At 39.5% G+C, this 20,423-nt stretch overlaps 1 protein-coding gene across 2 annotated transcripts; it reads right to left on the bottom strand.

Annotated features, from left to right (window-relative positions):
- Positions 1 to 1,474: 1,474 nt before the first annotated feature.
- On the bottom strand, positions 1,475 to 18,515 carry smad1 (SMAD family member 1). Of its 2 annotated transcripts, none has more exons than XM_085163150.1 (7): positions 18,359 to 18,515; positions 9,446 to 10,004; positions 6,330 to 6,593; positions 6,112 to 6,237; positions 4,118 to 4,339; positions 3,647 to 3,903; positions 1,475 to 3,068 (listed from the first exon to the last, which is right to left on the bottom strand). In XM_085163150.1, the coding sequence occupies exons 2-7, from the start codon at positions 9,843 to 9,845 to the stop codon at positions 2,925 to 2,927; spliced, it is 1,413 nt and encodes a 470-aa protein (XP_085019276.1). In that variant the 5' UTR covers positions 9,846 to 10,004; positions 18,359 to 18,515; the 3' UTR covers positions 1,475 to 2,924. The 2 variants fall into 2 exon arrangements, with proteins under 2 accessions (XP_085019276.1, XP_085019277.1); XM_085163151.1 differs by having other exon boundaries at positions 6,121 to 6,237; positions 18,359 to 18,507.
- Positions 18,516 to 20,423: the final 1,908 nt, after the last annotated feature.

Here is a 20,423-nt window from a genome sequence, read left to right as displayed (position 1 = left end):
CCTAACTGGTAGCTATGGATCTTGGGAGGCAATTTTGGGAAGCAAGGCTGAGATGTTTTGGACACGTGCAGAGAAGAAATAGTGGAAACACTTGACAAAGGATGGTGAATATGGGGCTTTCACCATTATTAAAGTCTTCAAAACATTGTACTTATTGTACTCTGGAAAGAACTCTGGGTTTTAGAAAGATAGCTGAATTCAGTATGAACCTCATTAGAATGCTTCACTGTGCTGCTGAAGCTTGAATAGTGGATCATACGTGAAAGTAATGACAACTCATTTATATTAAAAAAAAAAAATCATTTTTTAAATTTATTTGATCAAAAACAGCAATTTGTTATCATTTTACTGGTAAAAAAAAGAATCAATTAAAGGGGGATTGGAGAAGCTGGTTCAAAAAGCCTTAAAACAACTAAGATGTGTTGAATACTTGGAAACATGTAGCACAGTAACAGGAGCTGGAGACTCAATACCTGTGAGAAACAAAACAAGAATTACAGAGAAAATAATCTATAAAAATATATCTTATAATAAACAAACAACTATTATTTTATCCCTGCTGTTTTTTGAGGTCTACAGTAAAACAAGTTTTCCTGTTTGGCTCAAATATAGCAACAATAATTTATACAATGCCATTTATGGCCTGTATGTTGTGGTGCTTTAAATTCAGTTCTGTAAACAGTGGGGTACGTATGCTGTATGTCAATCTCATAAGGAAGAGACTCACTTTTATTCTGAGTACACTGCAGGCCTGAGACAGTCAGGCTAGAAAAACACTGGGATTATTCCACCTGACATGCTCGTCTGAGCAGCCTATGAGAAACATGCAGCCTTGTGGGAGGCGGCAGCACTAACCACACTGCAACCATGCCACCCACATCACAAAGTCAAATGAAACTGCTACACTCAAACCATCCAGTCACCAACTTCTACAAGACCTTCCTGGAAGGTTGTTAGAGTGCCATCACAACATGTGTCTTTAAAAAAAAAAGAAAAAAAAAAAGTGTGTTTGTGTGTGGTGGGGGGATATTTTATGCATTTCCATGCAATTTACTTGAAAATGCAATTATGTTTAACACTGGTGCAGCTCTTGTAATTGCTCTTGTAATTGTGTGTTTCTAATTGAAGGTCTACTTCCAAATATACATACAAACACAGGAGGAGTTCTTCCAACACTTCAGAGGACATTACAGTGACTTGCATTCATTTCCCACTTGACTCTTACCTTAAACCAAGTCTACTCATTAAAAACATAATTAATGAGGGGAATTGCCGTTTGTCCCCAAAATCTGACTGGGTGCAACAATTTATGTCCCTACACAAGTACAGGCGCACACACACACACACACACACACACACACACACACACACACACACACACACACACACTTTCTTAGCATGGGTGGCCTGTAATTAAACAGAGTCACACAAAGACAAACGTGCAGAGACAGTGGTCATGAAAGACACAGAAATATTGCAAGTAATGAAACAAATTTATTGACTCTTCCAGTAGAGACTTGATATTCATGGAATAAAACTGCTTTTCTGGGAGTTTTTACTGAGCAAACCAGACAGAGGAAGCGGAAACAAAATAAAACCAAAACAAAGAGGCAACATGTGAAAGTGCAAACAAAACTAAAAATGTTCAAAAAATACAAAAAGAATGTAAAGAGTATAATAGTTTTACAGCAAACAGGATTGCTCAAAGCATAAAAATAACTGAATGGCAAAAATCTGCATTTTATTTAAAAAAAATGATTTGGGGAAGTCAGTAGCTGACACCCTTTTTCTCAGTCATGATTATAATCTGAATACTCAACTTTTTCCCATAACAGTCATTTAACACGTTTTGCTCAATGTAATAAGATGATGAGGCGCAGTCACTGAAATATTAATGTCCTCAATGCGACTCGACTCTGCATGACACATCAGATTCAGCTGCAGAGAATACAGCAGGGGACAAACTACACTGTACTTGTGTTTGCCTCCGCTTCATTTCATGTTCAGCTACCGGTCTTAAATGTGTAACACTACACTAACCAAACTAGGCTTTGCAAAACCAGACTGCACAGCACATAATCTAATAGTGAATATATCTAAACACTATCCGTTTCTTCCTCTTAAAATTCATGTGAAACACAAGATGAGCAACACTTTAAACTGTTTATGTCTGAAATGCCCTTTGAGTGCCATGCACCACACTAAACCCTACACTAAATGCTCAAATGGCCCTAAATTTTGCCCTCATATTATTCTTCTACTTGTAATAGTGGATTTTATGTTGCTGTTATACAGATAACTTTAACTGCTCTCACTTATTATAATCTAAGAAACATTTTTGACAACCCAGCACACTTCTTTACATATCTGGAGATGAAAATTTTCCTGCTAACAGTTTACATTTCAGAAGCACATTTCATGCCAACCTGACTACAGTTGGACAGAAAACAGAAACCAACTGCATTTCGGCGACCTGGAATGTCCCATAATTATTGTGACTACATGTGTATATCAGGATTTCCGAGGGAAGAATTAGATGCAAACTAGTTATGAGTCAGAATAGTAGAAAGATGGAAAAAAAATGTTGCGGGAGCAAGATCAAAGAGGATACTTGCATCAATATGAGTATGATGGTCTAATTATTACAGTTGGTCACAGAGATCAAGTATCTTCCAGTTGCATCACGCTCACCTTGCTAACTCCTCTCCCAGTCTGTAAATGTGCCCAATTCAGACATCCTTCAAGTAGAGAACAAACCCATTTAACAACCCGCCCAACCTTAAAGTCCCGGATCAGTTTGTGTTTCAGTCAAAACTTCAGTCTGACTCAAACACAAACCAGTCTGGCACCAGCTAACCCCTGTTCCTGCTACTTAAATCAAAATGCTGGGGTATGGACATCCACAGTGCTGAGCACAGTGAAGCCTAGGAGACGGAGGATATGGGGTTGTGAGGGGAGCCCATCTGAGTCAGCACCTTATCCAACCACTGCAGGGGGCCGTGCAGGTGAATCTCAATCCAGCAGGGTGTGCTGGTCACATCTTGGCGGTGGTACTCTGCACCCCAGCCCTGAAAAGCACAAAAACACAGGTTTTATTGTCTTACAATTTGGTGGTGATTTGAAAGAAAATGGAAAATGCTAATTATTTTTGGACTGTCTCATTCTAGATATTTTATTACTTTAAATTAATTTTCAGCTTAAAAAAGTGCCTTTTAAAAAAAACAAAAAAAAAACTCCAATGCAGAGTTTTAAAAACAGGGCACAGTTTAAGTGTGGCTTGACTGAAATTTCATGGTATAATAAATCTCCTGTCAGCTGTGAAAGACCATCAGCTGACATTAAAATTACAGATTATCTGTAAACATTAATGTGCATTTATTGTAGTTTTATGAGAATTTAATTTATAACAATGTAAAATTATACAGCGTAAGCACAAAATAGAGACAGGCAAATGGTTACATGCTTAACTGGAATTATGTTACACAGCATCAAACAAATACTGTGTGTGTGGCTGCTCAGCTGTTTGTACAAATGCTGCCATAGACCATATAAACCTTTTTTAAAAGGTAAAAACGGATTAAAAGCGGCTAAACATCTATTGTCCAAAAACGTTAATTTTTTAGAAGGAAAATTCAAACCAGACTACCTTAACAAAGCTCATGCGGATAGTGCACATCTTGGTGAGCTCATAAACGGCCTCAAAGCCGTGGTTGACGGACTGAGCCAGCAGCTCAGCGAACTCCTGGTTGTTGAAAATCTTTAGGCTGCAGCCACTGGGAATCTTGCATACAGTCGTGGGATGGAAGCCGTGATGATAATTGCAGTTACGACTCTGGACGAAGATACTGCTGTCACTCAGACATTCTGCATACACCTCCCCTCCAACGTAATACAGATGGACGCCTAATAGAGAGTAGTACAGTATTAACAGTGTGGATGAGTCCCTTTTATCAAAAGAAGACAAACATCCGTGTGGTCAACCTGAAATCAACAGACTGGAACGTTTAGTCAATTTGTCGTTCCGTTTTACGCCACATCTCAGTCCCTGCTGACAACATGAATTGATTTAGATTAGTCTGGCGACAAGTGCTTCATTTTGGTCACTGACAGGTTGTACCTTTGCCAATGTGCCTCCTGGTATTCTCAATAGTAGAGTTGCGGTTGACGTTTGAGAGCAGGCCGAGGCAGAATCGGTTGCGGTTGTTGGAGGGATCTGTGAAGCCATCGACGAGCACACTGGTGGAGGAAGCCTGGAAGGCCTCTCCAACACGATTATTGAGCTCGTAGTAAACAATAGAGCACCAGTGCTTGGGTTCTTCATAGGCCACAGGCTGCACATCTGCACAGGAAACACATTAACAAGTCACTAGAGTGAGTAGAGTACACGCTACATGCCTCACACCAGGCACAATTGTGAGGCGCATTTAAGAGTCGTGTGCAGAGAAGCTGATGACAGGAAACCAAATATTTAATCAAATTCTTTCACACTCTTCTTTCATTCAAATGATTCCATGTTGCCTATAACCATAAATAAACAAGCACATTTCCATACATTTATTCTGACCCAAATCAGTGTATTCTAAAGTGTCAAGGCCAACTGTGGTCTGCATGCCAGGGTTTATTGAGCAGGCAAACAGTCAAAAGACGGGACGTGAGCATGCTCACTGAGAGCCTGGTATCTCAGGGTAAGCTGGTGCCAGCTGGCCTCACCCTCTCTCTGTAAGGGGAATAAATCATGTTTATTTAAGCGCATACTTCTCCCAAACTTCCTCTGTAGCGTGGCACTGGCTAGCAGGTGTGTTTTGTCTGTCCTTTTCCCAGAACTGGCCTACAATAGAAACCTGCTCCCCTGTACAGGATGCAGCTTGTGGAAGAGAACTGGAAAAAAATCCCCAAACTCCAACTGCCAGGAATACTTTTAACAGCTCTGCTGTCAGCATGCATGGGCAGAATCTCTAAGCTTTAATGACACAAAAGTTCAGGCAGCAGTCACAGCTTTATCAGCGTTTGCACCAGCAGATAACTGCAGAGTGCAGCCATTTACGAGTTTAACTTTAAACAGTAAATTTTTTTTTTTAAAAAGGGTCAAAATCAAGTTCAGTCCCAGAGTATCACCTGATCACATCAGCTGATACCTTAGACCAGTGGTCTAGACCGGTGTGTTGCATTGTGCCGTGCATTATGAATGATGCACACTATTCGAAAAGTCATGACAACCACATCATTAAAAGTTAAAATTTAAAATAAGAAAACACTAAATTATCCATTTTCTTCCATTTATCTTGAGTCGAGTCATAAGGGCCAGGATTGGGTATCAATTAAAATGTAAAACAGATTAAACTAGTAGATTTGGTACAGACTAGTGATAATAGCAACAATTAGTTGACTAGTCGCGCATAATCCCTACAATTTACCTTTGTTCCCTCTATATTTCGGTAGTCTGAAGGTTAATTTAAAACCTCTCATCATCTACCATCAAACTTCTTTACAGCTGTAATCCAGCTCTTTGGATTACTGATTGAAATGATTACTGCTATAAGATATAAAATCTGAATCAAAGGGCTTTGGAGTCCAATACATGTCCACTGCTTAGTCTGTTACGCATTTATGAATGCAGTGCTCAGTTGCTGTCTGTCTAGCACAACAAAGTATACAACACAAAGTCAAGATAGCAGCAATTACTGCACCGCATTTTAGATTTAAAAGTAGGAGGCAATTAGTGAACCTTATCATTAACAAGTTTTAAGTCATTACCAGCCGCAAAGATGACATAAGCCTAAGCTTTTATAGTCCCCATAAAACGGCTCTGAGGCCTGTCTTAATTTGCTGAGGCTTTGAGCTTCCCTTGAGCTTGCACCCACAGACAAAGCCTACTGTAAACTAGCATGCCCTGCCCACACACCGTTTTATCTGACAGGATAAAGAACAGTGGCCTCACTGAAGTTTTCCTCTCACTTTGTGCATTTCCATGTGACCCACCCCAAAAAAAGAGGTATAAAGAAAAAAGGTGAGCAGGTACAGACAGCTTTTTGCAGATATCACACAAAACGTGTGTGTGTGTGTGTGTGTGTGTGTGTGTGTGTGTGTGTGTGTAAGCAAGACAGTAACTACCATGGTTACCTGCCCGGTTGTTACTCTCCAGGGGCAATGGTGGAGCCATGAGGTTGGTGTCCATTGGCTGTGGGCAATCCTGGCTCATCTGCTCCTCTGGGGGCATGTAGGCAGGAGGGGGAGTCTCTGCATGAGGAAGGAGACAGAGCAAAGTAAAGTGAGCTTTAAAGTGGAGGAAAAGTGTAGGAGAAGAAAGAAAACAGAAGAATAATTACTACCTGGCATCTGGAATGGACTGCCGGGGTCAGAGCTAGATGGTGAATGAGGAAAGGTGACGCTGCTGCCACTTCCAGGTGAGTTTGGGTAACTGTTCCCAGGTGAATGTGGGAAAGGCAAGGTGTTTGCCTGACCAAAGGATTCTGGGAAGGTGGCATTTTGGGGCATGTGTGGCTCGTTCTGTTGTAAGGGGTTGCGAAAGCGAGGCAACATCGTATGCTTGGCATTAAACTCGCTGTTCCTTGGTACCAAGACAGGTGGCAACACTGTAGAGGAAGAAACAAACAAATTGTGTTCAGAGAGAATATACCGAGTCGAGTTAAATTGGACTCCACCTGTTAGTCAGAAAGTCCTATTATGTGACACTAAAGCTTGCAAATTACAATCCCCCCCATAGCTAATCATCTATAAAGAAGGTCGTTTTTTTTTTTTTCATGCTTCAGATCAGAGGTGGATGAAAATGATATATTGATATAAACTGGGAGATGTAAAATCTGCCAGCCAAAACAGCAGCGACAGCAGTCATTCAGCCTCATTTACTAACAGTAAACACAAATGAGTACATAAATCGTACTTACAAACCTTTCATGCACAAATCAATTTACTCGTACAAACAAATTTAGAAGTGCCTTTGACTGCTTTTTCAATATCTACTCGGCCAAGGTTCCAAGAGAGCCGAGTTGAGCAGAAAATGTGGCGTCAGGCTGCTTGCCAATGATTGGCTAGGGTAAAGTCATGGGATGAGCCCCGAGAGAGACTCCTTTACAAGAATCAAACCCACTACAAAATTCCTCAATGTGTAGGGCCCAAAGAAGGTCTGGGACAATTAAACAAGCATGTGGCAAATTATTTTAGTTGTTTATTTTCTGATGTTCCAAAACATATTTATGTTGAAATGCACGTATGCTTTGTCTTTTTTTTGCTAATCCGGTCTCTTGGCGATGTGATGTACAAGATCAGATATCCACTGTTTCGAAATAGTGTTTTGTCTTCAGTTTTTAGTTCATTTTGACAGCCCTTTATCAGAAAAGGAAACTGGACATTAAATTCTTTACTTGTTTCATTTCTTTCTCTTACATTGAGTGATCTCTGATTTATCTAACACCACAATTACCCACTGAGGTAAATTCTTCATTAATCCCAATCTTAAAAAACAAACAAAAACAAAGGAAGATAATTACTTTAAGCGCTCATCATATCAAGCTCTACCCACGTAGAAAAAGATACATCTGAACTCAATAAGTTATTTGATTCCAGCACAACAAAGGAAATCTGTTTCTGGCACTTTCCATGACTCAACATTCTGTGCACAGATGTCGCTACGTTTTTCAAATGTCAGCTTCCAGGCAGTAGGTCTTAGCCAGCAGTATAGGCCCAGACTCTCAGGTTTCTGCACTAAAAAAGACATTTTGAAGCAAGCTGTTCTTGTGGAATTCATCACTTGGGGTAAATATCCTGGCTGAAGGCTGTTCAGGTGCAGTAGAAACCACAGACATACACTCCGCTTGTGTCTATAAATACCTCTGCAGATAAATAAAGCTAGTGGTGAAACTTTAGATGAGACTCGGGTTGCTGTCTATATTCCTGCAGGTAGCCTGAATGTGCTGCAATAGGCCAATGGATCAATATATAAATAAATGTTTATTTTACAGGCTATTTGTGGAGCAGTCAGACAGCTGTGCTTTTATGTAGAAGGTTGAAGGGAAATTGGCAGGATGTGTTTGAGTAGGTGGGCTGGGTTAATAGAGGAAAAATAGGGTGTGTTGTGGTGTTGGTTGTGGGGAGTCGTGTGGCCAGACAGGTGCTGTGGGGTTAAATCACCTTAGCCCTATCTTCCACCCGCTGTGAAAACAAAGTGTCTGTATGGCAGCCAATAACTCTTTCCTCCTATTGTGAGAGACTAAGTATCTTCCTGTTCCAGCCATCGTCGGAGAAACTGCCTGCAGTTATACGTGTGTGTGCGTGTGTGTTCTAATTTTTGTGACATGCGTCCAAGTTTGAGAGTGTGTCTGCCTGTATGTCTACATGTGTTCAAGAAAAAGGAAAAAAAAAAAAAAAAAAAGTAGAACGTGCAGTACTGAGCATGCCCAAAACAAAGCCCTCATTCTCCCCAGATGGAATTTTCTGCTACATACATACACACACAGCACCCTGCAGACAGCTGTTTTTATCTTGTCAGCTGACTTTCATTTTGTGTTTAGTAAAAGGCCAGCTTGTGTTTGATTTGTCTTATTTTTGCAGGTAGAACCCCAAAGCAGTGGACAAACCTAGGCAAAGAAATAACTCAAACTCGGGTAGTACAAAAAGACATTATCCTGACTTTATTTTTTTTACCTGAGATCTTTATTTTTATTCTTTTTTTTCAAAGTCATTTTTATTGTTTTTGGTTTTTTTACTATATATATATATATATATATATATATATATATATATATATATATATATATATATATATATATATATATATAAAATCTAAGTGTGTGCCCTGCCGCTTTCCATGTGGCCAGCCTCCTGAACTTCTCCTTAATAATAATAATCATCATCATCATAATAATAATAATAATAATAATAATAATTTAAAAAAATGTCATCTCTCTATGATCATCCATGTAAATAAAAAGTTGTGTGGACATTCTGGTTAGGGACAAAATCTGTCAGAAAACAGGAAGGTAACTAAAACAACATACAAAAAAATATACAGAACTGATTAAAGGAACTGATGAAAGGAAAATATAGAAACTTGAGGATCCTAAAAGTTTTAAATAGTTATATTGTCATGATAAATATGAGATGGCCAGGAAAACCACACCAGGAAATCACCATTAGTCCAAACCACTAGGCCCAAGTGTCCTTGAATTTAAAAATGTGTAGATTTTTTGTTCATTTTACAGTTAGAATACTTGTATTATACTTTCATCTTTTCTCTCATGAAAGCAATTCCTCTACCTTGACTCATGGCGTAATCTATACTTAAATTGCAAAGTATCTGAGTTTTGAGTACCCTTAAGAGTGAAATGTAAAATTTATTACAACACTGTCAAAGAGTCTGCACATCTTAAACAGGTATTAAGGTCAGTGTAGAGGCATGCTGTTCAAGTTACCTCGGGATTTCACTCACCTGGACTGTCCACTCGTTTGTAGTGGTAGGGATTGATGCACACATCCTTCTGTTTGGAGCCAAAGGGGTACTCGCAGCATTCCAGCGCTTTCAGCTCATGGTGGGATTGCAAGTCAGGCCAGCGCCACACCCGACAATAGATGACGTGGGGCAGGCCTTTCCTGTGAGACACCTGCAGCCGTCCATCCAGTGAGCGGGGGATTGTCACACAGTTACTGGGCTGACCCGGGCAGCTGAGAGCCCGCTCCAGCTCCTCCATGGCTCCCTTTTTCTTTTTCAGTTTCTTAACCAGAGCATCCACTGCCTTTTCCGCCCATTTCTCTTCCTCATCTCCCTGTTTCCAACCCAGCAGCCGTTTCACTGCTGGGCTGGTGAAGGAGAAGAGCGAAGTGACATTCATGTTGGCCAAGCCGCCCTCCTCCCCACTCCTAAAGGAAGCGCAACCAGTCGTTGGACACTGTCCAGTCTCTGAACACAAAGGTTTAAATATTACTTGTTTGTTTTCTTATGTTAGAATCCTTGGCTTCCAAGATGCAAGACAAGGTCCTCTTCAGAGTCACTAGAAAAAAAGAAAAAGAAGTGTAAGTTAAGAAGTATAAGCATAACTTACATAAGTGTAAGTTAAAGTCCTTCACAAAAATATGTACACGTCACTGCCTGCCCGTTTCACAAAGCTGCTGCAACTACAAAACATGAACATAAATCACCTCCTCCTCTTTAACGGCACTAACAGACCTGCTCGTGGAAGCAATGAAGCAAGCAATGATTTCACCCATACAGCTGGTCTGGTCATATCAGTCATGGGTTCTGGGAAAAGGGCTGGAGAGTCAAAGAGGACACCCTCCTCTGATCATCAGCCCTAACCAGACATTCTCCCAATAGCTTCCTGTCCTGTCTTGTCACATTACCACCAATTACTGATGTCATTTACAGGAGAACAGTTCTTATATGTGCAAAGTTAGCGCATCCCACAGAGAGAAGCAGCCGTGCAATATGGCAAAACACCTGGAGAAGGTATTTTATTACATTACAGTGCTGCCTAAATCTTTGTGGAACAAATGATTATATTCAGTCAATAATAGCAGAAATTAAAGAATATCCATATATCAGAGAGGTAAAAGCCAGCAAGTTCTCTCAATATTAAAATTATATTATATTTTTATATTAAATATTTTCAAACAAAATCAGATTTTGAAATTAATGTCAATTACTTTCCTGATTAAGACTCATCGACTACTAAATACACTTTTTCCCAAACAAACATGAAGGTCATATTTAGTCAAGAACTTTATTTAAAGTGTGCGACTTGAACAGAAACAGCTGCATCATGTAATGCAGTCATGGGTTGGCAAATCAAAGATTAAAAACTATTTAATTCCAGGTTTGTTCTTGTTCTTGTTCAGGTTCTTTTCTGAAGGCCATTTGTATATTTTACTCTGACCTACCCAGAGACTATCGAGACTGTGCTTGGAAGTGCAATATGACAGCATATTGATTCACACCAATATGATCAAGGCTTTTAGAATTATTTTCTTTCTTATCTCTTATTCTAATCTTGTTTCTCAGCTTAATTTTCTGAGAAGATTAAACATATTGTGTACATACTATGAGATTTTATGATTCAACACTGCAAAGACAACTTGCTAGGTAAAATAGTGCGCTTGATAAAATCCAATATTAGTTTTAAAAGGCTGTCTTTCAGATTTCAGAGGAAGGAAACCTCTAATGAGTAACCTGCTGAGGCGAGCAATCAAAAAAGCTTCAACACTGCACACTGGTTCTGGGCAGGAATCTGGCAATGTGTAGGACAATAAAAAGGAAGTGCATGTGAACCCCAGTATAAATGTGCCTATTCACTGGGGTCCCACAGGAGCAATTCAGTAGTCAGAAGGTACACACATTTTGGCTTTTGAAAGGGAAAACAAGAGCACATTCAGCACTCGTCGTTCCACCTTCTTTTCAAGTTATGCCTGAATGCAATTAGGCAGATAAAACAGAGTTATGGTTGAGGTTTGGCTGAGGATGAATGTTCAAATGTGATCCTTGAATCAAATAAACAGCGTGTCAGGAATCCACCAGCGTTTATCTGTAACCGATCGTGGGCGAGTGTGCATCACTCTCTGACAGTAAAGCCTGCAGTATATTGGATTTCCTAAGAGCAGGAACAAATACATCATTAAGACTGCTCTGTAGTTATTCCTGGCCCTTCAGATTATGGGATGAATAGTGATTTCTATCTTTGACAACTACTGCCTATGTAAGCTACCTCATACTGGCATCTGGGCTGGGAAGTTTGATACGAACAGGTGCTATTTACAAAGTGTGTGTGTGTTTGTGTGCATGTGTTGTGGAGGCCGTGGACACTTACTACTGCCAACCACACTGACTGGAAAGCTGCAAGTTACAACTAAAATTAGCTTGAATATAATTGGCTCATCTAAAAAGTAATACAAAGCTACAATCATTGAAAGGACGGGACATATGGTGGGAAAACTACACCTTTATATTGACAAAAGACTCGCCACCTTAACAGAAACAGGAAACAAGCTGTGGAGTTTTATCTTCTTATGTGTCATCGCCTGAACAGTGACATCACTTCCTCCTGCTGAGACTTGCAGGCTTTTCCACAGGTGCAGGATGGAAAACAAAAAATGTTTCCTGAATTGACCATCCCTGACTCTTTTTTCCCCTCAGGCTCTTTCACAATGAACATCTTTTCATTGTAGTGCAACAGTTAAGGAGGGGTAAAAAAAAAATCCTTGGGTGTGGCCTCTCTTCTCACTGAAGTCAAATTAGATTTCTGTCATGTTACCCCTAATTTCATTTGCAAACTAACTCTTCTATTTATGAGGAACATGTATTAATACCAAGACTGTTACAGTTACATAAAAGTAAAAACTAGGTGTGAATTTTTTTTTGGTAATTAAAATTAACATTTGAGTGAAGTGGATGGCATTGTGTACTCACAATATCTTAGTTTTGTCAAGGTGGTCAACTTTATTAACACAACAAGCATCAGGAGGCTTTGGCATTTAAGGTTTTAGTAAATTCTATGGATACCTGTATTGTCATAACTATTCTGAACTTCTGCCCCTGAAAAATACCACCAAATTATAACTAGTAATAATCCTAGTTACTATTTTACTTGTTTTTTTTAAACAAGGAAAAACAAACAAATAACTGACTATAATTTAATGTACACTGGTAGCTAGGGGTGGGCAATATATTGAATATACTTTTTCTGCGGGTCTTGTGCCTTTGCTAATGTTGCCTTGATAATAATTACACACAGAATAAAACTACTACCTTTAAAAAAAAATCCTAAAACAAATTATACTACTAAAATTAGGTTAAATGTCACTGAAATGAGGACCACTGCATTTTTAAACACACACAATGTCAGACTAGTTTTCTGTGTGGCTAACATTATCAGGACAAGCCCCAGTAGCCCTCCCTTCTTGCATGCAAGCATGAAAATTAAAAAATTTTAAAACAAAATTAAAATGACAATTAAAAAATATATATATATATATATATATATATATATATATACATACATATATATACATACATACACACACACATACAATGACAAGTACAATTCTTACCAAAACTTGGGAATTCAGCTAAGATTCTTACTACCACTAATAACAGGATTTTTTTTTTTTTTTTTAAAAACTGACTTATTCAAATAATTGTTTTGCTTACAAAATGAGATTAAGGTGACATTATCAACTGTCTTTTAAGTAATCCACACCGACTGCACCCTACATTAACTAGTGGCTTGATTAAAGTGAATATAATAAATCATATAATAAATAAAATAAATCAGAGAAAAGGGAAAAGGAAGAAAAAAAAGGTTTCTATAAATAATTTATATTTGAATATAATCAACTCTTAATTATACCCCCCCCCCCCCCACACACACACACACACAGTTTTGTAAATCAAACACCAAGTACAAAGAACATATGTATGACCAAACTTCTGACACTTGTCTTGCTTGTTTTAAACCTAAAACGTATGACGCATTTCTCTTGGTCTAAAAAAGCTAAAATAAAAAGAATGGGGGAAAAAATACAAGTCAACTTTTGCTGTTACTGGCTGCCTGCTGCTGTTGTAGCATAAACTCATCCATTCACAAAGCTATCAATACAAATTAAAAATCTCTAAGAGCTGACATACACTATATCTCTATGCTGGCCTTGTCTAAAGCAAATCTGACTGAGCACATTTTCAAAAAAAAAAAAAAATGAAACAAAACATTTACTCGAGAGCTGAGGGTGCTGTGTAAAAAACAAAAAACAAAACCCCACACTGTTCAGAAGGTAAACGTCAGCATCATCATATTTCTGTCAGGGTCACCACCCAGACATATAAGAAGTTATTCGGATTCCAGCCACAGAGCGTCTTTGATGGTCTCTCAGTAACAACCAGTGCTATCAGTACAAGCTCAGGACTAACTGCACAAAGACTAACTTTAATGCATTTCAGATGGAGGATTCCACAAAGCTTTCTATAGTAACATCTGGAGCAAACCTAACAATCCTGTACTGTCATTCAGCTGCAGATGGAGGCCATGTCTCTGAGATATTTCCAGCCCTGGCAGTCAATAACATCTGACTGCTAGCCTGACCACATGCTTATTTAAAGGCCCTGATATGGCACTGTGTTTCTTCTTTGGACAATGCTAGTTTGGAGTTTTCTGTGAGGCAGTCAAAACAAAAAGGCGCCAATGCGCCCCTCTTCCTATATCTATGTATAGACTAAGATGCCTGTATGACATAACGGCCTTTCTGTGAACCAACTTTCCAAATAAGTGCCTGAAAAATATTTATGTCCTGCAGCAACAGCATATCTGGTATTGTTTTTGTCATGTATGTGTGGTTTTATGTGGTCCTGGAAAACTCTGTACCAGGAACTATAACATAGGTGATGTTGAGTAATTTGGTGAGTATACATGTGCCCATCTACGTCCAAATAAAACTTTACAGGTATGTCACTGATATTATAATAAAGACCTCATCCAAAAACTCTCTGGCATTTTGCGGATAGAATGAACATCTCCAGATTCTTCTTCATATTATTATTATTATTATTATTATTAAACGAATTTTTAGCTGAAGTGCCTCCTGAAGTTTGACTTCAGTTGGAGAAGTCACACCAAACCTGACTTTGCAATTCAAAATTGCAGTGGTGAGTGTAAACAGTAGTAGAACATATAATCTGTACTACAACCATTGTGTAAATAAGCCATACATGGAGAACCCACCAGGCTTTATTTGGGAACATGCTGCAGAAATGTTTTTAAGTGCAAATTAATGCAATGCAGGAAAAAAATAAAATTAAATAGGATTGTTACATCATCACTTAGCAAGCAGATGGGGAGAATGTCATAGGATTTCACATTCAGGTTAATATTTCAAACACATTTTAACCAAATAAATTATTAAATTAACTCAATCCACACAGGATCCATACTTCAAATTTCTATGTAACCATCAAACTTTGAGCATCATCTCTAATCTGTGACACAGGCATTAAAGAAAGATGCCTGCAGTGGCCTTGGCCGTTGCTCTCTCCTCTATGAAAATGGAAACGGATACTATCATTTAAACAGCTCCATAAAAACATTACCTATAGCCAAGTCTGAGCAATGCTCTCTCACTATTGTGTTAGCAGTAGCTTGTTATGGCAATCAGTTAGCCCACTGGACAGAAACTGAGGCTAATGGGAGCACAGAGTGGGATGATGCGACACTGACAGGGAAGGCTTTGACCCAGTGCGAGCTGTTAGCCACTACACTAGCCCCATGGATCATTTTGCACTGCTCCAGTGTCTGTTAATCAATTTAGGCCTGGGCTGTGTAGGATGAGCAGGCAGTAATGATGCTCTCTGGACCCTCCCTGGGGATGGAGCATTATAAAGAAGCTACATTATTTATCAGCAGGGTCCTGGATAGGGCCTCCATTAACCCCCGCTCAATGGAGTCACTGGCTATAAACCGTGGAGTGCAGGAAAGAAGAGAGTGATAGATAACGCGAGAGGAAGAAAGGAGGAATGATGCAGAGACAGAAGGAAAAAAGTGAGAGTGATGGTGAAGCCTGAGATCTAAGACAGGCTGAGTGTTTGGGAGGAAGAGATATGGAGAACACGCACATATCTGGTCTCTTCAGCTAGTACTTCAACATCAAGAGCCTTCAAGGGGCATTACTGTGTGAATCGTGACACTACAAGGATGCACTACGGGCTACTTTACGAATACCATTTCTAACAACGAGGCTAGGATATTTTTTTTTAATGAGCCAACAAATCGCTTTTAAAAACAGGAGACCAGCTGTTATTTTTAACATCCTTTTGAGAAATCAACATTAGTACTAAGAAAAATACTTAAAGTACTTGTCATTTAAATCCTGCCGTTAAAAAAGAAAAGAAAAGAAAGAGCTAAAAGATCTCTGGTTCCAGTTTCTTAGTCAGATGTCCTACATTTATCAGTTTCATATTATTGCAAGCTAAATATCTTTGGACTGTCGGTCAACCAAAAAAAGCTGCCATGTTTAGCAATTTTATGCAATAAATAAATAAATGTAGAACAGGACATTTTACATGAAGAATATATATAATTAACCTGTCAAGCTTTCCTTGTTGTACAGTCTTGCAAAAGCAGCATATCTTTGCATAAGGCATTCTGTGGATAACATAAAGTAACATATCTGCTGTAAAATATGATGAGTTCATTTTTCCAGGCTCCCTAATAACTACTTCAGTTGGTTGCAAACAACATTAGGTGGACATGTACAATTAATCAAATTTTAATTACAATTTTGGCTTCAAACTATATTTAAAACAAGACAGTTATTGTGCTGCACTAACAATTTGGCTTTCAGTCCCACTTACAATACTTTTGTCATTCTCTAAAAATAATTTTAAGTTCAATGAAGCCACTATGCCAATCGTGAGAAATGACTTTTGCCATAAAGGAGCAGCCCTAGAATTAATGCCGAACAGTTAGACCTAGAACCAATCAACACAATAGTCTAAGAGCAAACCCCGAAGTAATCACAGTCATGGCATTGACCTGAGGGGCTCCTAAAAGTCACCAACACATCCACTGCTCAGCATCTTTCCAATGCTGATACAGAAAACTCTAGAAACCTGCACCAGAAATGTCAGGATGGTTCAGACTCTGATGAGACTGAACTGGGATCAGATTCTTTGCATCCCAGACATGTCAGTCTACCACAGCAGACAAACTATCAAACACATGGGTTTTCATGGTGCTATTTCAAACATGCTCGGAACTCAGCATTGGGTTTGTGTTGTGTTAGGGTGGACACTTCGCTCCAACACATAGCAGACATGTTATCCCAACCATACAGTGACGCAGGGACACAAGACTTAAGGTTTAAATTTGTCATGTTTCTTCTTCTATTTATCCAACAAGAACAGTGCTTGTCTAAAACTGTCAACTAAAGAGTTTATATTGGTTTAAGTCTCTCATAAAGGAAAACCTGCAACGTATGGAGACCTTGCAGTTTACTAGTTACCAGCAGCTGTTATAGTGGATGGATGATAGAAAATATCATGCTTTGTGTTCACTGATGCAGATATCAAGCTCATAAAAGCCTCTGATAATGACAGTCACATTCAAGAGGCTTCCTGCTCATTTTTAAGCTGGAAAAAAGGCGTAAATACAAGTTAAAGCACAACATACTGAGAATGCGATCACAGACAAGGACAAATTCCTGTCCTTTGAGTAATCTGATATGTCATCTTCAATAATGTCAAGAGAGCTAGCTCTAGTTGTTGTAGGTCTCTGCCTCCCTCTGCAATCTTCCCTCACATGCACTCTCACACAGGCAGAAATTCGTAAACACGTGGGGACACTGTCCTCTGAAGTGCACCAGCTGAACAGCCACGTTAAGTTTCTGATGATCACCTAATTAATTAGCTAAATCTCTTGATTTAAAGCGTTACACACTTCGAAATGTATCATATTTGGATACCACTAAACGATATATCACTCTATAATCAGTAAACACGTATTACACCTTGCCATTTGAAGCTTTAAAAAAAGTATATTGTTGTAGTGTTTATTAATGTATGCAGACTTAAAGAGTAGTCTTGATAAGTTTATCAAGCATTTTCAGTCGTTTATCACGGGGAAAAGAACACTTGCTAAATCCCCAATTTCTTGCTTCTCAAGAGGAGAAGCTTGGCTCCTTTTCTGTTCAATGTCACCGTAAACTAATTTCTACACAGAACAAGATGAAGCCCTCGGGCGACTGGTGGCCATTTCTTCCATTTGTTTTTTTATGTTACAGACTAAACAGCTAATTGATGAAGCAAAAATAACAACATATGACACAGAAAGACCACCCGTTTATCCGCATAATGCATGCCCCCCCCCCCCAAAAAAAAGCAAAGCAAAAAAAGAAAGAAAAAAAGAAAAAGAAGAAAAAGCGGTAGTTTAAAAATAGCACAATAATCATCATTCCCAGCTGCAAATGGATTACATAGTTAAATACGGAAGAACACGTCCCGGTGACCCCTTTATGGTGATTTAAGGGTAATTAAAGGGACTTTAGCTTTTAGACGAAAAGCTTTGCTTCTACAACATTTCTGGGAAACCTTTGCTGCTAAATTCCTTAAGTCCCCCCCCCCCCCATTTTTGTGAAAAATTTGTACAAGACATTTACAACTTTGAGGCTAAATTTCCACTGCTGTCTGATAAAGTGTGTGCAAAAAGAGGGGGAAAAAAGTTTGAAGCTGCCAACTGACAGTGATGAGCGGATAACCGCTGGGATCTACTTCCTTTAAAAAAAGAGTCGAGCACACTCTGGTTACCGAAATAAAACAATTAAAGGCAGCTTTCATTTACAAATCTGTGAAGAAAGAAAAACTTTACCGCACCTTTTCTTCCTCTGTAGCTTTCTGTTTCTCTGTGTCGCTGGCTCCTCCTGTGTGCTCTCGCCGCCTGACTGTGGGTCTGCTCGGCCTGGCGTCAGTGAGTCGCGGAGCCGTCTCACACTCTCCCGAGCGCCAGTATCACACCGCCGCGAGATGCGGCCCCACCGGCAAGAGGCAGACCTACTTTTTGCACATCTAACGTCTTCATCGAGAGAGTGGAAGTGGATTATGTAATAGCGAAACGGTGCGGTTTTAGTGCAAAGGTGTGCGGTTTCTTTAGTGCAAAACGTGTCTGTTAAGATAGGTGAAATGTCGGGTTTTTTGGGAAGAGAGGCTCTAAGTAATACGTCTAAGTAATAAGTCTTTAATCTTTACCACTCTGTTGACTCCCCTAATACAACAGACATCAATCGGGACTAAATGGGGAAGTATTTTGAAAAAGCTCGCTTTTATCTAAAGCAGTAATATTTCCGAGAGGCTGTTTTTAAGTGACACATCTCTGTGGTTTCTCTGTGAACTCCTGAACTTCAAGCCTACCTCTCGGTTTCCCCTCTCGCTTTGACTGTGACATGATAAGCACAGTTCAGCCAGGAGAACAAACGTGTCCCAAGAGCACAGTAAGCACAGGAACATGCTCATACACGCCACCATCTCCACCTCCTCAGACACTGATGCACGCTTTTTTGGGTCCCACTGAGTACTGCACGATGACACATGAAAACACAGCCTTCCTGCAGGACAGCAGCTGCAGAGGACATGAAAGTTTCTTGGACACGAATGAGCCCAATCTGTGCATACTTGTGCCGCAGACTCTGAATTGACCATGAGGGCCAAGGGGAAGTAACCTATTATCTGATCAGATCTGAATAAGTCACTAAAGCGACAAAAGCGCGATATCTTATCTGAATAATAAGTAAACTTTAAACAGTCTTTTTTAAACAGTCAGAGCTTGTAGATGTTATTAGAGATCCTCGAAACGATGAAATATAAGTTGAAAAACGCCACAAAGTGTCCAAAGGGTGACCACAGGCTTATCAGTGTAATAATTTGCTCAAACATACAATGACGACTTAAATATACTTTAACACTGGCAAAAAACGGGCTTAGATTTTTATTGTTTTTTTTTTTTCATTATATTTAAAAAAAGTGTAGTAAGGAGGAGGGAGGAGGACTAGATTATCTTGAAGACAGGCGGAGGGAAACGTTCAGAGCGGAGGAGGCTTCTGGCGCAGATGACGTCACGGCGCTGGCGACAGAATGTCTGAGCGAGGCGGGAGCGAGCCGCACGTGAATAAATCTGGGAAAACAGTGCGAGCGGGGGGGGAGGGTGGGTGGAGGTGGGGGGTGTAAGGGAGGGAGGAAGGGACGGCGATGATGATTGTGATGATGATAATGAGAAGGGATAGGAGGAAGGGTCCCCAAAATTTGTTTTTTTTTTGCTAGAGGATTCCCCTCACACACGCACACACAGGGCAGCAGCACATTCATTAGACCTCATACATTTATAGTCCTATTAGGGAGAAAAGCCTACTGAGTTTTTACAGACTCTATGGGGCTTCATCTCATTAGAAGAGCAAAATTTAACCTCTAATATTCCAATTAAGGTAATTTAACTTTTATATTCGCATATCACGCGTTCAGATGTTTACACTGCTGCTTCCTAGTGCTCTGCTCTCTGGTGAGAAGCGGGCCCTGAACCAAAGTACCTTGCTTCATAATATTTTTGAGAGTGGAAACAAAAAGTGGAAACAATTCCACTTTGTTACACATGACAGCTCAGCTCATAAAATATTAGTCATTGTTACAAGCTTCCCAGACAGCTTAATGTGGTCAAATGGATCTCCACCTCGACAAGCGACCTTAACAAAAAGAAACAAATGAACAATGTAAAGAACACATTTCTAAGTTTACGGGTTTTATGCTCTATTATAGACAACTCCAGTACTCCAGAGCTACCAAACTGCCAGCTAGGACAGGGTTAAGAAATATCTGCCTATATTTTGCTTTATATTTTTTACCATTGCAATGATATTGTCTATAAATGAATATGAAGCGCCTTGAGGCGACT

This window comes from Neolamprologus multifasciatus, chromosome 6 (genome assembly GCF_963576455.1).
Source record: "Neolamprologus multifasciatus chromosome 6, fNeoMul1.2, whole genome shotgun sequence".
Classification (NCBI taxonomy): Eukaryota; Metazoa; Chordata; class Actinopteri; order Cichliformes; family Cichlidae; genus Neolamprologus; species Neolamprologus multifasciatus.
This window is presented reverse-complemented; position numbering and strand designations above follow the sequence as displayed.

Bases quoted from the DNA above. Each gene is read 5' to 3' on its own strand.
- smad1 (XM_085163150.1), bottom strand. From the start codon at position 9,845: ATGAATGTCACTTCGCTCTTCTCCTTCACCAGCCCAGCAGTGAAACGG. The intron at 6,594-9,445 runs GTGAGTGAAATC...CTTCCTCTACAG, and splicing joins CAAACGAGTGGACAGTCCAG to TGTTGCCACCTGTCTTGGTA. The intron at 3,904-4,117 runs GTACAACCTGTC...ACTCTCTATTAG, and splicing joins CAGGAGGCACATTGGCAAAG to GCGTCCATCTGTATTACGTT.